The 22,576-nt window shown below is 39.0% G+C and overlaps 1 protein-coding gene across 5 annotated transcripts in view; it reads left to right on the top strand.

Moving 5' to 3' along the window:
• The window catches only part of osbpl3b (oxysterol binding protein-like 3b), a 41,244-nt gene extending 20,159 nt beyond the window's left edge, over positions 1-21,085 (top strand). For 4 of the 5 annotated variants that reach the window (XM_007569953.2, XM_007569952.2, XM_016680691.1 and 1 more), the window contains 21 exons: positions 694-810; positions 1,488-1,541; positions 2,580-2,693; positions 2,910-3,074; positions 3,197-3,320; positions 4,709-4,812; positions 5,045-5,137; positions 5,210-5,369; positions 8,809-8,939; positions 9,536-9,637; positions 11,481-11,618; positions 12,200-12,293; positions 12,435-12,679; positions 13,757-13,894; positions 14,018-14,081; positions 14,183-14,261; positions 14,671-14,815; positions 16,590-16,734; positions 16,816-16,942; positions 18,052-18,174; positions 20,207-21,085. In XM_007569953.2, the coding sequence (XP_007570015.1) occupies positions 694-810; positions 1,488-1,541; positions 2,580-2,693; positions 2,910-3,074; positions 3,197-3,320; positions 4,709-4,812; positions 5,045-5,137; positions 5,210-5,369; positions 8,809-8,939; positions 9,536-9,637; positions 11,481-11,618; positions 12,200-12,293; positions 12,435-12,679; positions 13,757-13,894; positions 14,018-14,081; positions 14,183-14,261; positions 14,671-14,815; positions 16,590-16,734; positions 16,816-16,942; positions 18,052-18,174; positions 20,207-20,303 (2,559 nt within the window). In that variant the 3' untranslated portion in view covers positions 20,304-21,085. The remainder of the gene's footprint in view (positions 1-693; positions 811-1,487; positions 1,542-2,579; positions 2,694-2,909; positions 3,075-3,196; positions 3,321-4,708; positions 4,813-5,044; positions 5,138-5,209; positions 5,370-8,808; positions 8,940-9,535; positions 9,638-11,480; positions 11,619-12,199; positions 12,294-12,434; positions 12,680-13,756; positions 13,895-14,017; positions 14,082-14,182; positions 14,262-14,670; positions 14,816-16,589; positions 16,735-16,815; positions 16,943-18,051; positions 18,175-20,206) is intronic. The other variant, XM_007569954.2, reaches the window with a different exon arrangement.
• Positions 21,086-22,576: the final 1,491 nt, after the last annotated feature.

The following is a 22,576-nucleotide window of genomic DNA, read 5'->3' as shown; positions in this document are numbered from 1 at the left end:
TTGAAATGGGATTCAGATCTGACTTTGACTGGGCCACATGACTATTCTACTGAGCTTTGAATTGTAGTTCAGGTTGTATTTTTAGGTCTATTGTCCTGAACCCCAATCTGAAGTCTTCTAAGAGGGCTTCTATGTTTGATCAGCTTCCCTATGCCTGCTGGAGAAAAGCATTCTTGTATCGTAATCTGCGATGCGATGTTATTTTTGATAAAATCACAGTAAAAAATACTTTTGAGTTTGTGGTTGTAACACAACAAAGCATGAAAAAGTTTCAGAACTATGAAGATTTTTGCACCGTAAGTTAAAACTTTCTGTATCTGTCTCCTCTGTGTCTGACCTGATTAATTTAGGTTAATACAGTTTTTAGAGCATAATGTATTGAATTGCAGTTGTCATCACAGCATCAGTGCAATACCACGTCTTCAAAGGATGTAACAATTGACAGACCATTATGCCATTAAGTGCCATGCATTAAAACTCAGCTTAATGCTCCTTGCATAGCATTAAGCTGAGCACATATAGATTTGGTGAACTGGAAAGATTCCATTCCCTCTTACTGCCCATGCCTGAAGTACATTGTATTCTAATAGCGGAGATGCTATGACGATGAGCTGGATTAATTGTAATCAATACCATAACGACGTTTAGCAGATGCATCACAATTGCATATTTTTTGTCCATCTGTGCCTGCAGGACAGCTGGGAAATAGTGGAGGGTCTGCGTGCGGGGGTCAGCAATGTCCTGGAGCCGCAGAAACAGGAGGGCTACATGCTGAAGAGGAGGAAGTGGCCCATGAAAGGTTGGCACAAGGTAAAATAAAACTATTTCAAGCTCCTTAAGTTTCCTTTAATATGCTACGCTTCCCTTTGGAGTGAATTATTTCCAGCCACAATGACTGCAGGTCAATTCAATTTTACATCTTTCCTTCACAATTTTCATGTTGCTTTTCCAGTCCTGCTGACACGCCTCATGGGCGCTTCGAACTAATTGAATGAGCTTATGCAGCAGATGATTCCACCCTTGGAAAGCGTCACATGTGACCGGGGGGGTCAGCGCCTGTTTACATTCAGTCTGAAAGCTTTTCCTCGGAAGATAATGCTTAGCTATCTCGGTGCTCCACTCAGACGCATTAGCTGATGGCCTGTTGGTTGCTATACTGCGTTTAGTATTGACTTCAAGTCGGATTTCTGGGCTTTCACCAGTCTGATTCTCGTGATGTACAATAAGAGCTCTGAGAATTACATTTGGTGGAAGAGAAAGAGTGACTCTGAGCGAGAGGAGGAGTAATAAAGGCAGGCAGACACAAGAGGAGGGTCCGGGATGACAAATATCTTGCTGTCGAAAAATTAATTAGACATCATCAAGAGTTTTTTTTTTTTTCTGTCACGATTACAGAGTTATAGCAGAGTCCCCGCTTTGCTGTCAGGAACGCTCCACATCCCTCCAGCTACATCGCGTGTATTCACTGTCACTTTCTCTCCTTACAGAGATACTTCTCCCTGGACAAGGGGATCCTTAAATATGGCAAGAGCAGTGCTGATGTGAGTACATAATTATCGTGTAGTGTTGTCAGATAATACAGTCTTCTGCAGAAGTACTCACGGCCTCAGACTTTGGTGCGTCTCATTGAAATTTTCTTTGACGATCAAGAAAAGAATAAATAAATGTGAAAAGGAAGGACAAGGAGACTGAAAATTGCAAAATACAATTTGCCGTGTTGGGTCAATATGCTGTAACACGTCTTGTTGAAATTACAGCTGCAAGTCTGTCATTCAAACACACAAATATGACTTGATCTAGCATCGGGCTTCCTTTCCCTTCATTTTCATGATGCTGTTTGTTCTTTAATGTTATCTAAAAAATTTCTGAGGCCTCCATAAGACAGCTAAGTTCATACTGAGATTTCATATGTAGGTAGAATCCAAATCGAATCAAATTCATTTGCCTTCTGAAGGGCAAGCGTTTCATTTCAGAGAGGCAAATGCCCTGCCCTGGATTTTATTCAGGGATACCAGAAGAATTTGGGATCAAATACGAATATATCTCCCAACTTTTCAATGTTAATTTTTGATCAGTTTTGAGACCATGTATACTTTTGCTTCCACATCCAAAGGATGTTGTGCTTTGTGTTGGTATGCCACATGTTAAGAGATTTAAGAAACGTTCAAAGCAAAGTTTATTGTTCCCCAAAGAAGCAAATAAAAACATGCAGAATACTTACATGCATAGAATGTAATAATATTCATTAGTATGTGTGGCTGAAATGGGACAAAATGTGGTAAAATTGAAGAAGTAATACCATAAAGAACACTTTGCGCCTTCTGTAAATCTTCTCTTATACACATGAGAATCTTCACACAAAAGTCTTTAAGTTCCTCTCAGCCTCTTTATCATTGTGATGAATGATGTTGTGTGTTTTACTTACTCGAGTCACTGTTGTTAAACCGGGCAGTAAGTCTGCCTCCATGAGCCAATAACGGGATTACTCTTTCGTTCTGAAACTGCACATCATCCCGCAGCGCTTGTTTAACAATCCATCAAATATGATTGTGATATTTTGTGCCGGTGCTGCCTCACAGATTGAGAAGGGGAAACTGCATGGCTGCATTGACGTGGGTCTCTCCGTCATGGCCATTAAGAAGAAGTCCAAGTGTATTGATCTTGACGCCGAGGAGAATATCTATCACCTGAAGGTAAACCAGCCAAGCCGATGAATACAATAACTCACCCAGGAGAACAGCATGGTTTCCTTTTGTTTTTTTTGTTTTTTTTTCTGTTCTTTTGGATTTTGGATTCCTTAACAGTAAAGACTTATGAATTTATTGTCTTGGTTGTGAGAGGAAATGTTGGCTGATAACTTCCTGCAGGCGTTTCCACCTCCTTGACCTTGTGTTTAACTCTGATGGCAGATTAAGTCACAGGAGCTGTTTGACGAATGGGTTTCCAAGCTGCGCCACCATCGGCTCTACCGGCAGAATGAGATTGCCATGTGCGCCAACGAGAAATCCTTCTTCTTCCCCATGTACCCCTCCCCCAACTCCCCTGGCATAGCTGAGGGACCCTCCTTGAGGAAGGTGCACCCGAGGACTACACACAGCGCGCAATTAGACTTATATTGACTGCTCAATGTAGAGAAAGATGTCCTGATAAGAGAAAGTTGTTTGTGCAGTAATTTAGAGTTTGCTTGCTGCTGCAGGTCATGTCTATACGGAGGCAGTCGTCGGTGCTTCCTGCGTCAGGATTCCCTTTGAGCTCCAGCAGCCAGGTGAAAGTAGCTGCCTGGCTCCAGTCGTCAGATGACATGGACAAATGCTCTAAAGGTGAGACCGTGACCGCTGACATGTGTGAGCTCTGCAACACTAAAAGAAACTCCTAATTCCCCTGCTAAGTAGAACACCGCAGAAGTACTGCCTGTCAACCCAGTTTTTGAAATGCAAATGATGGTGAAACAACTCAGTTAATGCTCAGCTTTGAAGCACCGACGGCTCATATCTCTGTTTCCTTTTGTTCTAGTAATTATTATGTCTTGTGGTGTTAACAATGGCTGATTAAACTTGAGTTAGTAAATAATTCAACAGAACGACCTCAGTTCCTTTCACATTCTGTTACAAACTGTAGAGAAGGGAGAAAGTACAGTGAAATGAAATGAGATCTGGCTTGTGACTGCTACCACTCCATGTGATCTATTTTCCCCCCCGTGCAAGAAATTGTTTGCAATACTTGATAAATGCAGACAATCCAAGTGCAATGCAAAGCGGTGGTTGTGCCAGTAAACCAATCAGTACTAATAAAATCTACCATTTCTCAGCAAGGGACATCTAGTCAGAATTATGCCAAAAGCTTGATATCTCAGAAATAGTACATTTTGCTAAAGGAGTTTCAACCAAATGTCATTGGGGATGCATGTAAAATTTGATTTGCATGTATAATTTTGAGGATTTTGTGGTTTAGAGAAAATTCACAGCAACCTCAGGCATTTGTACATCTAAATCTTCTTAGCAATAACTTGTTGGAATTGTTCATAAAATGATTATTTCACAAAGAGGTTCAAAATAATTTGATAAAAGCCATAAATAGTATGCAGTATAGATGTTGCACAAGCAATATGTCTTGAAGTCTATTTAACGTCGTCTTAAGACTCCCCATGTTGTCTTTAGCACTAACAACGCTTATGTAAAATCTGACTTGCATATCAGATAAGACTGACTGAGTGGTGTTAGTGAACAAAGGAAGTCTGTAATTACAGCTGGAGTGTTTGTCTCAGTTTCCCGTCATTATAATTCTGTTGACATGCTTTATGAAGTTAAGCGCACTGTTTATTGAGAAGATATGATTTTCTAAATTAAGGAACTTTTTTGAAAACATCTCAAGCTGCTTAGCAATGCTTTTGTTTTCACAATACCAAAACTTTGCTAGAATATGCAGTGAGCAAAGGCTTGTCATTAATATTCCAGCACCGTTTTTGTTTGCTTTTGTCTTTAATTTTTTTCATGAACAACAATGTTCTTCTTTGAAAAACTAAAACTACTTTTTTTTTTTTTTTTTTTTTTTTCTGGTTATATTGTATTGTTCTTATTGGAAAAGATTTTGAGCTCTATACCACTTTTGGGTTTTCAAAAGTGGCACCAAACCAGTGAATATCTTCCAGGGGGTATGTGCTAACGTAGTATCCTGTTCTGTCGTTTTTATTATTATTTCCTTTTATTAGACTTAACAGTGTGTGAGGCCTACCTGCAGGAGCTGAACCACCTGATACAGAGCATGGAAGTTCTCCACCGCACTTATTCTGCTCCGTCTATTCAAGCACTACAGGTCGGGCTGTTTGCTTTAACCATTTAAAAACAGGTCTGATTGAAGCGACTGCAATACTAATACTGTAAAACACCACGACTTGTAATGTATTTAAAATAACTTCCTTGCGTTTTGTCAAGTTATCTGCTGCCAAATATAAAGACATTTTCCATTTAGCAAAGGTTGTTGAAACTGTCCTTTTCTTTTAAAAATAAACTTTATCCTCATTAGATTTTTCTTTTATCTTAACTAGACATCCACATTGGACAGTCCCAAAAAAGAAAAGAGACTTCAAAGAAAATGGCGCAATAAAAACGACAGTAAAGATGTCAAAACCACTCTGCAGGTAGCCAGAACGACAATAAAGTGTGACCAAACACCTGGTGTGAGTTTGTGAAATAGAAACGCTTTTCCGCAGGTACCAAGCTGCACCTCCTCTGGCTCGATCCGCCTTCATGCCTCCAACCCCAATCTCTCCACCGCCACACTCGGAAGCGACAAAGTCGACTCCGAATCCCTGGATTCGCAGTCCGACGTAGCAAAGCTGCAGGAGGACTTCTGCCGCGTTGCCACCAACTGTGAGTTAAAACTGTTGATTTATGGCAGAGTGTGAAGAGATGCTTGAGGAAAGCTTGCTGTAGATTGTCACGTGCTTTGGTCACTTTTGCCAAATCAGTCAGTCTTCTGCAACCTGTTGGGTCTGGTTATTATCTGGTTGTGAAAAGACCTTTGGATTGAAAGCCTATATAATTAATAACAACATCATTTTTATTTCTTGTTAAAATAAAGCCCTAAATTTATTCTAGATCTGAGTGGATATTGTATTTGTACTTTAAATAACATATTATGTTGTGTACATGGTGACATCACAGATTTTAGCATAGTGTCCCTCAGTAATACACATGTGAGTTTGTAGTTTCCAATAAGGGATTTAAATACTTTTTGATTTAAAATAAATACACCAATCCCCTGCTTTGCTTGAACTGTTTAAGATTCTTGCAAACAAGGACAAGTTGCTTGTTATCATTCTGCCATCAGCTAAATTGCTTGTTAACTCAAATAAGAAATTGCTTGTTGACTCAAATAGGTCAAGTTGGTGTGTCATTTATACACCAACTTGACCTTTTGGCATTTAGATGTGCTGAAGATAATTTTGTTGTTAAAATTAGAGAAGACATAGAAGTTAAATGACTTTAAATGAGGTGTTTTGTTTTTGGTGGTGCGACATTTCAGAAATTACTTATCTAGAAGGATTTTCACAGAAAAACTATTTTTAAGAGAATGTTTTAGCAAAGAAAACAATATCCACAGAGCCATAACTGTGCTGATAAAAATTCCTTGTTGGTGTCAGAGATCAGAGGAACATGGATGTGGGATGTGAGAAAAGTAATAGTAGTATTAGTCAAAATAAAATAAAATAAAATAAAATGGTGGTCCCCAAAAATCCATAATGTTCAAAAGGATTTAGGATTTAATGTGTTTCAAATAATTCAGTTTTGCCTAGAAAGTCCAGGAAACGTCCTGTCCACTACCTCAGGGGATAATCATGACAGCAACTAGAAGTAATTTATCTTGACCGTGGTCCCAACTTGAATATTTCATGATGAAAAATCCATATGATGAACATGGAGTTGCATTACAACTTTCATCCACATCTGGGGAGGTTGCATATACTCCCATAAACGTTTTAATGATATTGTCAGTCGGGGGTCAGAGGAGCAGGAAGCTGCTTTCAACTGTTCTCATACTTTTATCTTGGACATAGATATCATGTCCATAATGTTCTTACTGAGCTCAGACTGCTCTCTCCTTTAGAACTTTCTCTGATCTGCATTCAGCCACACGGACACAATAATGCCGGGATACAAAGGAGCTTGATTGTTTAAAATTGGCCAAATGTGGACTGCTTTGTGCACTGAGAGCAGAGCATTCAGTCTGTCTCCAAAGGCTGACAGTGCTGTGTCCATTCCAGATCTCTGCCTTTCCCTGCATTTGTTCTCTCTGTCTGATGAAGAATACTCAGACCAAATAACCACTTTTTAGAAAATAGGTTCAGACTAAATGCCTACAGTGATACTGATCAAAGTTAAGCACAAAGTTTGACACATTGGTGTAACGCAATGTCTCTAATGAACCTTTCCCCACAGTTTTACCATCACAATTATATGTCTTTATTGTGTGATAGTTATTTCAACAGATTTTTGTTTACCATCGGGTCCTGACCCCTGACGTTGGACAAAATATTGATTTTGCTTTCTGTTAAAAAGCAAAATATATATTAACCTCTTAGGTTAATATAAATATTAACCTAAGGCCAAGCTTTCTGCGGTCTTTGTAACATTATATTTAAATAATATTACTGCAGTTTTGCTCTCGTTATCCACTTCAATTCAGCAAATGTGCTGTGCCCTGTGGCTCAGAAAGCCGGTTCTATTATCATCATGATTTAATGTAGGAAACTGCTGTTTAAAATGAAAGCCTCATCTTTTTTAAAGTTATTAAGTCAAGCCTCTGTTTGCAAATGATTACATTTTTCTATCATGTGGGGGAAAAAACAAACTGATTGCCATGTCTGCTTTCTATCGTTTTCGAGTCAGTTTCTGCTGAAGCAAGGCAGTGATTTGTAAGCTTTGTGTTGGAGAAGTGAGAGCCGTTAGACAATATCCACTGACACCTGCCTTGTGCAACGACTGCTTTGAGAAGCAACCACTTGAATTTAGCAGTTTCATTAGATTTACTGCTGAACAGCAGAGCTGCGTTGTCTCAGAGGAGGACTACAAGTAGCTTCTTAGCATTTATAGAGAAATATGAATATGAATTTGCTGTGGTGCAAGTCAAAACAGATTTCTCCAAGAGAAGCCTGTTGATTCATCTCTCTCAGAGGCAATTCTGAAAACCAGTGTATTTTGTAAATACAACAAAAAGATGTTGTTCCACCAAAATTATGAAAATAGTTCACCCTAAAGATCTATTTTTACGGACGTTGTATATCTAAGTCTATCATTGATACTTAAATTGGTAGCATATGCTGATAACAGGTACAACACATTGACTAAAAACTGTAAATTTACTTTAAATATTAAGTGTAGACAAAGGAGGAAGTTTCACGTCTAATTGTATTTGATTAAATCAAGGTATGTTTTGTAGTTCATTCAAAATTGTAAAACATTGATTTTGTAGCTGTATATTAAAATAAATGCAATGTTGGTCTTCTTGATGGTTGTAAGAATAAGAACAGACACAATCATATATGTGGTACTTATTTATCATTTTAACAAGTTTGAACAATAATTGATTTTTCATTGTATTGTTTGCATCCCTCAGCTGGGATCTTTCACCATCACCACTATTTATTGGAAGTGATATAATACGATGGGACCCGTTTAGCATGACTGCCAGATTGGTTGCTTGCACAGTGTTTGGTGACGGGCAAGCAACCAATCTGGCAACCTCAAGATAAAACCTCTATCAAGATGAAGCAACCTCCATCTTGATAGAGGTTTTGTCAAGATGGTCAGACAGCAGGACCGCTGTTTCACTGTCTGCGTAAAAGTGTTTCCAGACGAATTACAGAGTCGGTCAAAACCAAAAGTACAGCCTTGTCTTACATGTTTGTGTCCAAGAGAGGTGTGTCTTGGGTTTGTAGTAGGCATGTGGTCATAATATAATGATTGATACATTTTTTAAAAATCAATAAAAGGAGAAATTTACAACATAACATAAATTTGACAACTCAACATTGTTCGAGGAGAGAATTACTCCGTCTAACAAGTGGTCACTAACCTCAAGCATCATTATTCTTTGTTTTGCAAAATAAGTTTGCAGACTGTTGAATGAGTGTCCAAAAATACCCTGCACAGTGGGGAGTGACACGGTTTAACTGAAGAAAATAATCCAATCTTCCTGTTTAACCATAATTAAGTGACTGTCTGTTATGTTCAAATACATTAGATGTGCACGGTTCTGAGATCGTGTCAAAAAAGGGGTTCATGTTTGAATCTTTTCTCATTGCTTCAGTGCACACAACCATGAAATCCGTACTGAGCTCGCTGACATCAGAGAGGGAGAGACTGAAGCAGTGTCTGGATCACGACTCGTACCCTCCAACCTCACCACAAGTCGTCAATCTGAAGAACACCCTGGCGGCGGTAGGTGAAGCGGCAGCGGCGGCTCATGCACTCTCTCTCTCTCTCTCTCTCAGCTGGCGGAAGTGGCTTAGGTGTTTCACCCTCTTTCTGCTTCCCCCCTCCTCCTCGCCCTCCCACACCTCCTGTTAGACGTGATACATTGATGAGCCTTTTTAGCGGGATTGCTGTACAGCCTCCTAATACGATGTCTGCCCACCCGAATAAGACCGGATTCATTCAACATTATTGTGTCCTGTAGTTGCTGCCTCCCACCTGGAGGCTTTTTCTGTTTTCTGTTTATAGCGTCACGCAATTATTGGCACGCAATCAGTGAGTAAATGTGTTGGCACAAGGCACAAATAAATTTTCACGTGGGGTAAGGAATGTCTTTGTTTATTGGCCACATTAAAATGTTGGTGTTTATCGTGCCAACTATTTTCTTTTTTTCCCCTGATCCCTTCACATCTGTTTTAAACCAGTGGAGCGTAATAGATTTGCAATTTGAAAAAAAAAACAAACAAAAAAAAAGACATGTTGGAAAGCACTTCTGCTGTTTTCAACATAGTTTGGATTGGGTGTGTGTGCATAAACGTTGTTTACACCGATTATTTTTCCAGGCTTTTGCGCAGAACTCTGAGCTGAGAGAGCGCCTGAACAAGATTCATGCCGAGTCCCAGATCGTAGAGCCCTCACTAATAAATCTCCCTGCCCCTGTGCAGGTGGGTGCAGGAATGCAGCGACTTGGTTTCTACCCCATCCCATCATTATTACTAATCTCCCTTTTTTTGAGTTTCACCCATATCAGTGAACTCTCTCTCCACTCCTTACACTCAGCAATAAGGATTAAAAAAAAATACAAGTTGCATGTTAAGTTTCTTTCTTTCTTTTTTTTTCACTGTGTACAAATCATTACAGCTTGGAAAAAGACCTCAAACTCCCCATTGTCTACTAAAGTAAACCTTTTTGTTGTTTAATCAGGTTTGCAGACAGTGGGAGCTGATTCTGTTCATTGTATCCCTTGAAAATTATCGAAGGAACAAAAGGAAATGAGAACACCTCTTTTGGGATTAAGTCCAGGTTAATTAACCAGTTTTAGAAATAATACAGGGTAATGCAGATCTAATCTCACTATCCTTCCTCACCTCTGTATATATCAAGTTCTGTCATTATTATCCTATTTTATTAAATTCAGGTCATTTCATTCAAAAAAAAAATACTTTACCTAATGTTGTCTAGAATCAGAGTCAAGTTTTTTTTTTTTTTTTTGCCGAGTATACATACAAGGCAAAAAATACAAGGAATTTGTCCTTGGTTACAGAAGCTCACAGTGTACAGACTGACAACAATGCACAGTAGACACACATGCAATCTAACACACTCACACACACACATATGCATACAAAACCCTTCATACCTGTAAACCTTAATACCTTAAAACATTAAAATGCCAGTGAGAAAAGTGTTCTAATGAAGATGGTGTCATGTATTATAATGTCCAGAAGTGACCAAAAAGAAAATGATTATGAGTCAGACCACACAGATGACAGATGATCGTGTTATAAACATGAACTTTGAACAATCTTATTTAATTTCTTTCATTAAAAAGAGAAAACGTGCAATAGTGTTGCTGCCACGGAATATTAAAAGTTCTGAAATGAGACAAAACTCTTGTGAGACCTTTGAGATTCAGCACCAAAACTCCACTTCCCTGCAAAAAGAAATCTGTGAAACTAAATTATTCATCATAGTTTTACTAACCATTTCTGTTCGTAAAACTCCATGGTTTTCTGTGTCAACCTTCAACTTTAGCTTAATATTTTTTTTCCTAATTTATTCCAAAGAAGAAATCCAATCAACTCATAGAGCATGTTGTGATAGACGACGCTTGATATCAGTGTTTTTCATTATCCTGCATGCCAAACGTACATCTTTTTACATATTTACTGTAATACAAACCCTCCATATTTATTGGCACCCTTGGTTAAGATGCGAAGTTGATGTAGGGTACTTCCTGTCCCACTCGCCCTTTTTTAACACAAGCCAGGTGCTTGTTTCTGAAATTTCCAGATCTAACCTGACTAAATGGTTTCAGCTGAAGTCCCAGTAGCGCTTTAAAAATTTCATGAAAGAAATTATTTTTTAACGTGAAGGTAGTACTGTTATCAAACGCATAGAGTGAGGTTCTGCTGCTGCAGTAGAAGATGAGCCTGTTTTACGAAGGTTTACCACAAGTGTCAATCGATGTGGAAGGTGTTGTGTGTCCTAAACCAGTGTTTCCCAACCCTGGTTCTCAAGGCACACTGTCCTACATGGTTTAGAGGTTTCCCTGCTTTAATGTGCCTGATTCAGCTGATTGCAGTTCAGCAAACGCCTGTTAATCAGTCATCGATTGATTTTTCATTGTATTGTCATCGATCAGCTGGACTGAAGCAAGGAAATACCTAAAACATGCCGGGCAGTGTTCCTTGAGGACCAGGGTTGGGAAACACTGTCCTAAACAACTGGAGTTTTGATTTGCTTTTTTCTCGTTCTTATTATGACTATGACTGTCGCTCCTTTCAGAAGCAGGACTCAGCAGAAGACCCTCATCCTCTTGTGCACCAGGTTTCCAATGAGAGCAGAGCTTCAGTTGCAGAGTCTTTGTCAGAGTTCTTTGACGCACAAGAGGTTCTCTTGTCGGCTAGCTCCTCTGAAAATGAGGTAAGTTTGGTTGGTAAACTGAACAATCCCGTGTGGCGTTGTGCCTCACAGTCGGGTCTGGGTAATGAAATGAGGATTACTTTTGGCATTCAGAGACATTTTTTTTCCCTCTTTGCAGAAATATCTCGGTGCGTTGCAGCAATTCTTCAGCAATAATTTATTTGTTTTTGCAGAGAAAAACAAGTACACTGAAGAGAAATATTACAGATTTTTGACATTTGATGTACTACTTCAACACTACTTTTTAAAGGAGCACTTGCCAATTAATGGTTATATTGCATAGAGGAAGATGTAGGATTTCAATAAGCATTTAAATGTTTTCTAACCTTGTATCTGCTCCTCATACTTCATACTAGCATGGCAGCTTGAGCAGCAGAAATGTGAAAATAGAGGTTAATTACTTTCATCTAAAAATACAGCAAGGCGAGCTGCAGCTCTGCCACTGTGTGCTCAGAGAGCCTTCATCTCAACTTATTAAAACCAGTGCTGACATGACAGGATGCTGAAAGAGACCTGTCCACATCCTTTGTGCAAGTATGTCAGCTGTCTGCTATCTGAGGTCTCCATGTCCTTTCCTTTAGGCGTCAGACGATGACTCATACATCAGTGACATTAGTGACAACGTTTCGATGGACAATTTCAGCAACGAGACAGAGAGTGAAAGACCTAACGCAGGTAATTTTCGCTGTGCAGGTCCAAAGGTAAATTTGGTAAAAAAAATAAAAATAAAAATAAAAAAAAACTTTGGTAAATGGCTTCTCCCTCTCTGAGAACCTTTCACCTACAAGCTTTATCCGTCTTATTCTTCCGATGCAGGTTCTGTGGAAGAAGGCTCTGCCCTTTGTACACGTAGATCCTGTCTGCCCACACCCAGCCCTACCAACAGCACAATCAGCCTGTGGAACATCCTGAGAAACAACATAGGCAAAGATTTATCCAAGGTGACGATGCCTGTGCATCTTAACGAGCCCCTCAACGCCCTGCAGAGACTCTGTGAGGAGCTGGACAACAGCGAGCTGCTGGACAGAGCTGCTATCACACAGGACCCCTTTGAACGAATGGTGAGATAGGAAATTGGCCCTTTTGCTTTGGGATTAGTTTTTTTTTTTTTTTGTCTTTTACTAAAGGGGCAGTATTATGTATTTTCTAGGCACATGATTCCATTTTATACCACAATGTTCAGTTGTTATAAAAAATACTCCACATATCAAAAAAGATTTAAAAGAAATTTGACTTTGTAAATTAAGGCCTTGAAGTTGGGCCTCTTTTAAAAATTCCTTTTCTTTCTGACACTCCTCCTTCTGGAAGTCATTGCAACATTGCTTCTCTGTTAAGCCTTTAATATCGTTTAGTATGGTGTGATGAGCTCAGCAGCTGGACAATTCCCTCAGGTTTTTGCTAATTGCAAAACCTGATTTGCAATTAGCCGGCAGCTCCTTCGAACTGCTGGCGCTAGTTTGAAGGTGAGGCAGAAGCTCAGCTTGGAAACTAAAGCTCTGAGGAGACGCCGCATCCTCAAAGGCTGCCCCTTTAGGAAAAAGTGCTCACTTTAAATATTCTTTGTCGGTCAGTAAATATATTTTTTTTACCGAGGATAGCACATATTTCGTGTGTTTTTCTTAAAGGAAGAAACTTTACATATTGAAATTTGTGTGAGACCTTTGCAACCAAAATCTGCGATGACGCTGACAGTATCATGCATAATTTTAAGAAATTGATTGTGCGTGGAGTAATATATTCAGTCTGCTGTACAATGCATGAGAAATTATACAAGTACATGGAGAATAGGCTGCCACAAGTTGTGCATTGCAGGCTAAAAAATCTATAAGGAAAATCTATGTCGAAGCACAACAAATGCATAAAGAAAAATCCACTGAGACATCAACAAAGACTGTTTAGACGTCGCGTTAGTGAGGGAGTGTGCTCTGACTTTAAACGATGAGGTGGAGCAGGCATCGGTGACTTTTCAGCTCCAGTATTTATTGCAGTACTATCTGATCCAGCAATAATTTTCCACCAGTGTTAGTGGACACTAAGGCAAGATGAACAATATTCACAGGATAGTTTGAATCTGACATAAAGATTACCACACGCGCACACACACACACTTCTAACCGTTCTAGTTTCTGTTTGTGTAGATTTATATCGCCACATTTGTTGTGTCGGGATACGCTTCCAGCTTCTACAGGACTGGAGGAAAACCTTTCAATCCTGTTCTGGGAGAGACGTACGAATGCGACCGTCCAGACAAAGGCTTTCGGTTTGTCAGTGAGCAGGTAGGATTGCTTTTGGTTCATTTGTCAGCTCTGCAGTCTGAGGCAACCAGTCCCACCTGAATGAACAATGTTATGTGTGCGACACGTTAGAGACATGTGTTGTGTTTTTCCCTACAACGTCAGGTCAGCCATCACCCGCCTATTTCAGCTTGCCATGCAGAATCTAAAAACTTTGTTTTCTGGCAAGGTAAGTGAATACTGTGCTTGTTTTTCTTTTTTTTTTTCTTCTTTTTCTTCATTCCCAACCTGCGTAGGATCGATGGTAATTTGTTAAACCGCTTTCTTTAGATGTGAGGTGTAAGAACAAATTCTGGGGAAAATCGATGGAGATTGTTCCTGTGGGTACCACTCATGTCATGCTGCCACGGTAAGTCTGTTTGCTCTGATTATCATTGACTCAACCTTTTTTTATCCTCCCTCTAACACTAACTAGAGCAAAAAAAATACAAATCCCGCAATAAATCCTACTGCAGTTCTGACCTTGTATTTTTCCTCTACGTTTTTGCTTTATTTCCACTTCGACCATTAGTCGCAGTGCATTTCAGTTTGTTTAGGACATGTATTGGTTTTTAAAGCTGTGATCGCAATATAAATGTGGATAATAATGTCTACAATAGATTTAAAAAAATACCCAAGAAATAAATTAAGACAACCGTTTTGTCGCTTACAATACATACTAAAGATTTGTTAGCTGCAAATCTTTATGTGGACATTCTTACACAAAAAGAATCCAAGAGCGACAGTTGTAATGACATTGTTGTGATTGCTCACTGTAGATTTGGGGATCACTATGAATGGAACAAGGTGACATCCTGCATCCACAACATCCTCAGTGGTCAGCGCTGGATCGAGCACTATGGGGAGGTCTCAATCAGAAACTCCAACAGCAACGTTTGCCAATGCAAGATCGCTTTTATCAAGGTGATGGAAACAACTGAAAGCATTCAGAGTGAAGTTTTGCACTTTTTTTTTTCATTACTATCATTAACACTCCTCTGGTAACGGATGTGCATCGTAAATATGTATTTAGAACGTTTTTGTTTTACTATCTGTGTGTAAAAAAAAAAAAAACACTTGTTCAAATATGGTTTGCAGCCCAAAACATTATGAATGTGATTTTTTTTTTGTCATCGCCCTAGTGTTTTCATTGTTAGTCACTTGAAAAACATTTGTATGCTTTTTTTTTTTACACAAAATAACTCATTTGCTTTTACAATCTGTTAGAAGAAAGAATGGCCATCCTGATTATAAAAGAAATCAGACATTCAGCTTAATTAAAGGGCTTCCTTTAATACTTTTAATTTTTATAGAAAGTTTCAAAAGAACTCAAAAATAGTTAGTCATTCACCTTTGTGCCAAGTAATAAATTACTTCAAACTACTTCATTTCTCTTTATTATGCTGAATATTCTCAAAAGCGGTTATGAATGCCGTTGTCTAATGTGCACATGCACACCTGGTTCTTGGGACATTGACCACAAAAATCAGCAGAATGATTATATAAAACTAGAAAGCAATCCCAAGAATTAAATGCGAAATGAGATATTGCAAATAAGAAATGTAGAGCAATGGCCAAAATCAGAAACAGTCAGGGAAAATCATATATTTCAAATTCTACAAAGCTCTTTTTGCATTTTCAAACCTTAATCTTCTAGTGGGTTTGTTGCCATGTGTGAAGGACAGGAATGAAGTCGGCTCCTATAAGTCTTAGTGCCACAGTTGTCAAGCAGAAAAAGGTCGACTGCTCCCTCCAGGTCCGGGGTCAGTTTTTGCCTCAAGCAGAGACTCTGAAGTATCTCTGTGTTTTGCTCACGAGTGACAGCCAGGTGGAAGATGGATGGATGTGTGACGCCTCATTTGCAGTACAGGCGGTGCATCAAAAAGAACGGAATAAAAAAAAAGAGAAGCTCTTAATTTGCTAGTGAGTGTGCTCCTCCCTCTCAGATTTAACAGCAAAGGAAAACTTTAACTTCTCATACTTCCAAAACTTTGCCACAGTCAAAGAATACTAAGCGTCTAAATCACTTGTATGGTGATTCACAGAAAAATGAATACAAGTTTCTTAACCTTTCTCCATGTTAAACTGACATACTTTGCTTGCAGTCATTTTAAATGAATAAATAAAAACAAACATTTTGCAGCCATAGAGAATCATTCGATTACGTAATGATTATAATAGTGTTGCAGCAGCGTTTAAGCTTTTCTGCTAGTCTGAAATATTAATCCTGGTTAAGACCATAATGTTATTATTTATAGCATCATTCTCTTTCACCATATGTTTGTCCGTAAATTGAATGTGTTAGAGTAAATTCTGTTGGCCCTTCATTAGTGTCTGAACTAACCACACAGACGGTGCCCGTCATCTGCATCGCCCTGCATGTTTTTAAATTGCTGAGATACATCAGCCTGCCCCGATAAGAGGAGCAGGGTGATGCTTCTTGCGTGTGCCACTTGAAAGACGTCCTAAAGCCGTGCAGGATAGCAAGTCGGGACATGTCAGAACTCATTATGCATCCTCGTTTCTCATCTCACACACTCCATCCCTGCTGCTACTCACACCCACTCAAACACACACTGGAGGGGGGCGAGGACTGTTTACACAATAGTATCATCTGCTGACGGGAAGAGGGCATTACCATGAGATGTCCATTCTCATCCATCCCCCGGCCGTCGCTTACTGGTGCCGTTTCTTTCAGGCCAGATACTGGAACTCGAGCGTAAATGAGGTGGAGGGGACCATTACGGATGTCAAAGGAAAGGTCGTCCACAGACTGTTTGGGAAGTGGCACGAAGCGGTTTACTGCGGAGACCCGCCGTCGGCTACCTGCATCTGGAGGGCAAGTATGTGTCTGCCATTTGTGCGTGCAATCAGCTCTTCTGGTAATTCCCCTGGTTAATGTGTCTCATTTCATTTCGGTCTAGGCCCGATGCCAATGAACTATGAGCAGTACTATGGCTTTACAAAGTTTGCAATTGAGCTAAATGAGCTGGAGCCCTCTTTGAAACAGCTGCTGCCCCCTACAGACACCAGACTACGAGTGGACCAGAGGTAAAAATAAGAGCTGCATGTGCCTGCATGTTAGCAGCAATTAAATGTGAGATACGGCTGCATTTCAGAGAATTGCTTTTATCAAATTTAATGTCTTGCAGCTAATGTAAACCTAGAATCCAGTTTCTATTAGAATTTGAATACTACAAAACACAAATAAAAGAAGATTTGATACAGAAATATTATTTTATGACTACGTTATGGTTTTAAACAGATTGACTTATTGTTAAAGATAATGACCTTTACTAAAGACATTTAGCAAAGACTCACTGTGCTGAATTCATAAGGAGAGGTTGAATGGAAGGAAGACATTTGGTTGAAAAATGTGTGCAAACTAAAGGGATACCTGCGGTTTTGAGGGAATGTAAAGCAAAACTGTCCAAGATTTTGTCAAGGTTGGGTCAATACTTTTAAGTCAGGGTCAGTGTCTGAGCTGCTTCATAGACCTCTTTTTTATATCAAATATCCTTTTATATGTAACAATCTAATTTTTGTGAAAATAACTTTTCGATTTTAGATTTTCATTTGCTGTCCTCAGTAATGTTGACAGACAAAAATGCTTTAAATATCCCTTTAACTGAAGAGTGAGGATATATAATATTTAAATTTAATTACTGACATAAATGGACAATTTAATAATATTTCACTAAGAATAGTTAAAAAAAAAGGGTATATTGAAATGCTCGAAAGATAATAATGTCACTTGACAATCAGGACTCTGAATCTCATGCTCTTGAGAGTCAGAAAGGTGTGCTCTTCTTCAACACATACTCAAAAATAACCACAGCAAAACCGATAAAAATAGCAAGCAGGTTGAGCAAGCTAATTTTAGCTCACATTTAAAAATGGATGCTTCAGATGTAACACCTCTGTCCTCAGGCAGCACAAGAAGAATAAACATTCATGATTTGGCCATCAAAATAAAAAAATAAAAATAAAAAGTCTCTAATTCAGTCCCTTCAGATGATTGGTTCTCTGGTTATATTATTAAATTATCGTACGGTAATGAGTCCCAAACAAAAAAAAAAAATCAGTGTGGAGATTAAATCTGGAAATTGAACATAAACGTTGAACCACGTTTGCATGATGAATGCGTGTGTCTCTGGCAGACTGCTGGAGGAGGGGGACTTGGAAGCAGCAGAAGAACAAAAGCAGAGGATTGAACAGCTGCAGAGAGACAGACGGAGAGTCCTGGAGGAGAACAACATGTCACATCAGCCTAAATTCTTCAGGTAGCACGAGTAGATACACTTACAGTTCAAGCGGAAAACTTTCATTATTCCGTGTTCTGTGCTGAATAGATTATTTTGGGCAATAAGGGGTGGATGCATCTTTCTTTTAGTGAAACCTAAACCAAGTTGCTATTTAAATTCACTTGTGAGATGGGATTGTTTTATAACACAGTGGTAATGCCGGTGTTTCATTTTGTTTTCAGTCAACATTGGTCATCAAGTTAAAAAGCCTTAATAACGCTGGTAACTAACCAGATAATAGGAAATGAAAAAGGTCCATATGAATGAAATCCACTCTGCCACTCAGGTATTTTATGGATCATTGACCAAACATAAACTTGCCATTTTCTTGAGAGCACTGCGAAGTAGGACCCCCTACATTTCTCTACAGCACATTCAACAGACACAACAGTCACCAACATAGCACCAAACACAATGTATAGACAATCTCTGTGTTTTCAGTGATACCATAGAAAGTAAGACGACTGAAACTCTTTTACTCAGAAACAAGCTTGGTCTTCAACACCAACGTCAGGTGACAGTCACTTGGTGTCAGATCCGTGCACAAAAGGAAAGGATAGTTGTTGTTCTGGAGGAAAGTTTTGATATAGAGTCCTGGATATTTTTGCCCAGGTCAGCGGTTCAGCTGTCATTGTTGCCTCAAGTTTTTTTTTTTTTTTTCCTGAGAAACATGAGAAACTGTGTTTGCAGCTCACTGATGAACCAGAAATGTCACAGACACAGATATCGACTTATTGAAGTCTGAAAATGTAACAAAAACAGATTACATACTTTTTTTCAATGCTGCGTGACATGTAAGAGATCTTCGCCCTTACTTGCTCTGCAGCGTGTTGCTAGGAGCTCCTGGCTGACTGCAGTGACGCAACAGAAGCGATATTATAGAGACCATTAAAATGTGTTGTTTTCCCGGCACAGATCTGGCGTTTATATTTAGTTTGTTATAATGCTTCACAATGAGAAGATTGGGGCTTTGGGAAGACCATTTCAGCAGCTTCACGTTAGCCCGATTCATCTAAATTAGTTTTTGGGGTTATCGTCCTATTGAAACACTCGGGTTTAACAATCTGATCCAAACTGTCACCCTCAGAGAAAAGGAAATTAATTGGGTATGGTACGTCCATGGACATGCCACAAACTGCTAAGACTCAGAGAGCAGCGAGCTGAAACAGAGACCAGAAGCCAGATGTATTCAGGAAAAGTGTTCTGTGAACAGTCAAGACAAGATTCAGCTGTTTGGTCACAATGACAAAAGGAAATGATTTCTATTTAAACTCATGCAAGCTCTCAAGTAAGGTGATGGTAGTATCATGATGGGGTTGTTTGCTTCTAGTGACACTGATGAGTTGTACAGAGTGGTGGAGTAATGGGGAGATCTAACTCTACAAATGTCAACGACCCAGTCATGTATCCCAGCAGGGCAAAAACACATCAAAACTGGATTTGGAATGGATGAAGGGTACGGCAAAATGCTTGGTCCGGAACCAGCAGATTTAAAATACATGTGATATACAACCAGAATTACGCCAGAAGCTTTTTGGTGGTGAATAAAAGTGCGTGGCTTCTCTGCATCTTGGTTAGTGACATTTAACAACATATCAGTCGGCCTCTATGTATGTTACGCTGCACGTAGAGTTTTAAAATCTCATTAAATTTAAACATTTCTTTTTAAAAATGTTCTGAAAACCCAAAGCAGTATAAGCCCCAAATCAATATGAATGTCGGCAATGAATGTATGGAAATTTTTCACCGGAACAGTACGTTTCAACTAAGATCACCAGTTTACGTCATCTCAATGCATAGAACATAAATGATCCACACAAAAAATGCTGACTGCTGCCTTTGGGACCAGAATCTAAAAGAAATAAAACCCCCTTGCAGGGTTACAATTATTGTCTCTTCTGTCCTACATGCATCATGTCACAGTCACTAAAAGGTTGTGAGATAACTTTGTCATCATCATTATCATTATCAGCATCATCTTGCGGCTCTGATTGGGATGTTATCTCCACAGGAAGTCAAAGGAGGACGCCTGGGTCAGCAACAACACTTACTGGGAGCTGAGGAGGGACCCCGGCTTCTCCCACATCGAGTTTCCAACGCTGTGGTGACCTCAGCACACACGGTTTCTACCCACACAGCCTCCACTGTGATCCAGGCTGGTTCTGGCGATGTCTGTAGCCCACTCCTACCCGTCCACACGCCGTTTTCTATAGCGCAGTCCATTCAAATTATTGCCTTAATAACAAGTGCTTATCTGTTTTGCGTAAGTCTGTTCATGGAAGCATTGTGGGGGAGTGGGAGGGGGGGGCAATGTTGATGTCGAAACTTTCGCCCACATTTCTGCATCTTCTGTGTTACGGATTCTCAGAAAAGGGAAGCAGCTTGGTAAAAAAAATCAGTGAAAAGAAAATGTCGTTGTTTCCATAATTTCAGCTTGAAAATGCTGAATTACTTAGTCACTTAAAGGTTGTGTCTTATAATGGACATTCTCTACCTCGGAGAAAAACTAGCCTTGATATGTCAGTGATTGTGTGCACACATGTTTATTCGCCTAATGCCTTACTAGTTGTACTTCTGCTGTTTTTTTTATTATTATTATTTTAATTTTTGCATTTGCATTGCTGTTTTGTAAGTATATGCAACAACTGTTGAAATGATCTTTATATTCTCACTGTGCTGAGGGTATCTTCATGTCTCATAAAGTAATTACTTTTCAGCTATTACTCTGTGAACGACTGTACAATATTATATGAGCATCGGTAGCAAACATTAATTCCAGTCACTTGTTCCCACGTTATCCATTGCACCATCTTGACACTGGGTTTGGAGTAAAAATAATGTCCAAATCAATGTTCATGAAAGGGTAATAAAATATTATTCTTTCCTGTTATTTGTGTGTTGTTGAATACTGGAGAATGACTAAGTGCAGTTAGTCATTCTTTATAGTGCCTTGTAAAGAATGCATACACTTTAAACTTTCTCCTTTGCTCATTTTATTACATTGTAGCCACAAATCTTAAGATATTTTATGTAACAGGCCAATACAATGTGCTGTGTTGGAGAAGGATAAAAACAAGTTTGTTTGTTTGTTTTTTTTACAAATTGCAATTGATGAGTTTTGTCTCCAGTTACATTTAGATCCCTGTACCAGTCAATAAAATCCAGTACAACTTGTTAAGCCTCAGTAGTCAACATATTAGTAAAGCCATCTTATCACTACTGGATGTTTAGTCCACAAATCTGGGCTTCATGGACGAGTGGCAAAAAGAAAGTTTGCCTCAGTCAGCTCAGGGAAAAGTTGTAAGGATGGACTCACTGCCCTAGAGCCACGCTGTTATTTCTACCAAAGAAAAATAGCTCTGAACATCACTATGAACAAACCGAAACCACTGTAAAACAAGGTGAAGGCATCAACTTTTTTTCTTTTTTTTTTTTCCTGCAAGGATGGAGAATCTGGTCAGGGATAATGAGAAAATTGGATTGATCAAGATAAATGCAGAAAAATCCTGAAGGGAGACCAGCTGCTAAAGGTTGGGGAGGATTTTATCTTTCCACCAGGACAATAACTCTAAACATATGCAGCCAGAGCTACATCAAAGTTGTGACTGTTGACTTTTAAAAAAATTATTTTGCAAAGAAGAGGAAAAAGGTCAGTTCAACCCTGCTAGAAATATGTCATTAAACATTTGAAGCTAAAATTGCCTTGTGAGTCTATAAAGCATAAAGTCAGAAGGGTTGCATACAAACTCTCGGCCCACGCATTTTATCCTGGCAGTTGTAATTAAAAACTAAATGACAACCATGTTTGCATTTATTTTTATTTTCATTTTCCAATTATCCTCAACTTTGTGTTGGTCCATGAGATAAAATATCAGTAACACAAACAGATGTTAGTGGATGTAGCAGCAAATGCAAAAGTTTGAGGTTCATGCTACCTTAACAAATATCTGCATGTGAAGCAACACCTCTCTAAGATTAGCCTGTAATAAAGGTTATCTAAAGACGACTTCACTTTGGGTGTGGATGACAGATCATCTGCTGAAACACATCACCGTGTTCACAGGTACAGTTTGTGTGCTCCTGTCTTCTTAAAACCTGTCTTCTTAAAAATCTCAGAAGCTCTCTTGTTGTGTTTGGACAAACATGAACTAAATACCTCCTACTAAAGTATTAACATCAATAGTGAAATAATACCTGTGTAACAAGCAGACATTAATTTTTTGTAAATTAAAATGAGCCTATTAAAGACTCAAAGTGACTTTTTTTACTCATTAAACAGTTTTGCACACAGTTGTCCTGTTTACATGGGCAAAAGTCCAAAAAGCTGGCCAATTATAAAGCATTTGAAAGCAGGAAAGCCTTTATTACTGCTTACAAATGC

This window comes from Poecilia formosa, unplaced genomic scaffold (genome assembly GCF_000485575.1).
Source record: "Poecilia formosa unplaced genomic scaffold, Poecilia_formosa-5.1.2 Scaffold253, whole genome shotgun sequence".
Taxonomy (NCBI): domain Eukaryota; kingdom Metazoa; phylum Chordata; class Actinopteri; order Cyprinodontiformes; family Poeciliidae; genus Poecilia; species Poecilia formosa.
This window is presented reverse-complemented; position numbering and strand designations above follow the sequence as displayed.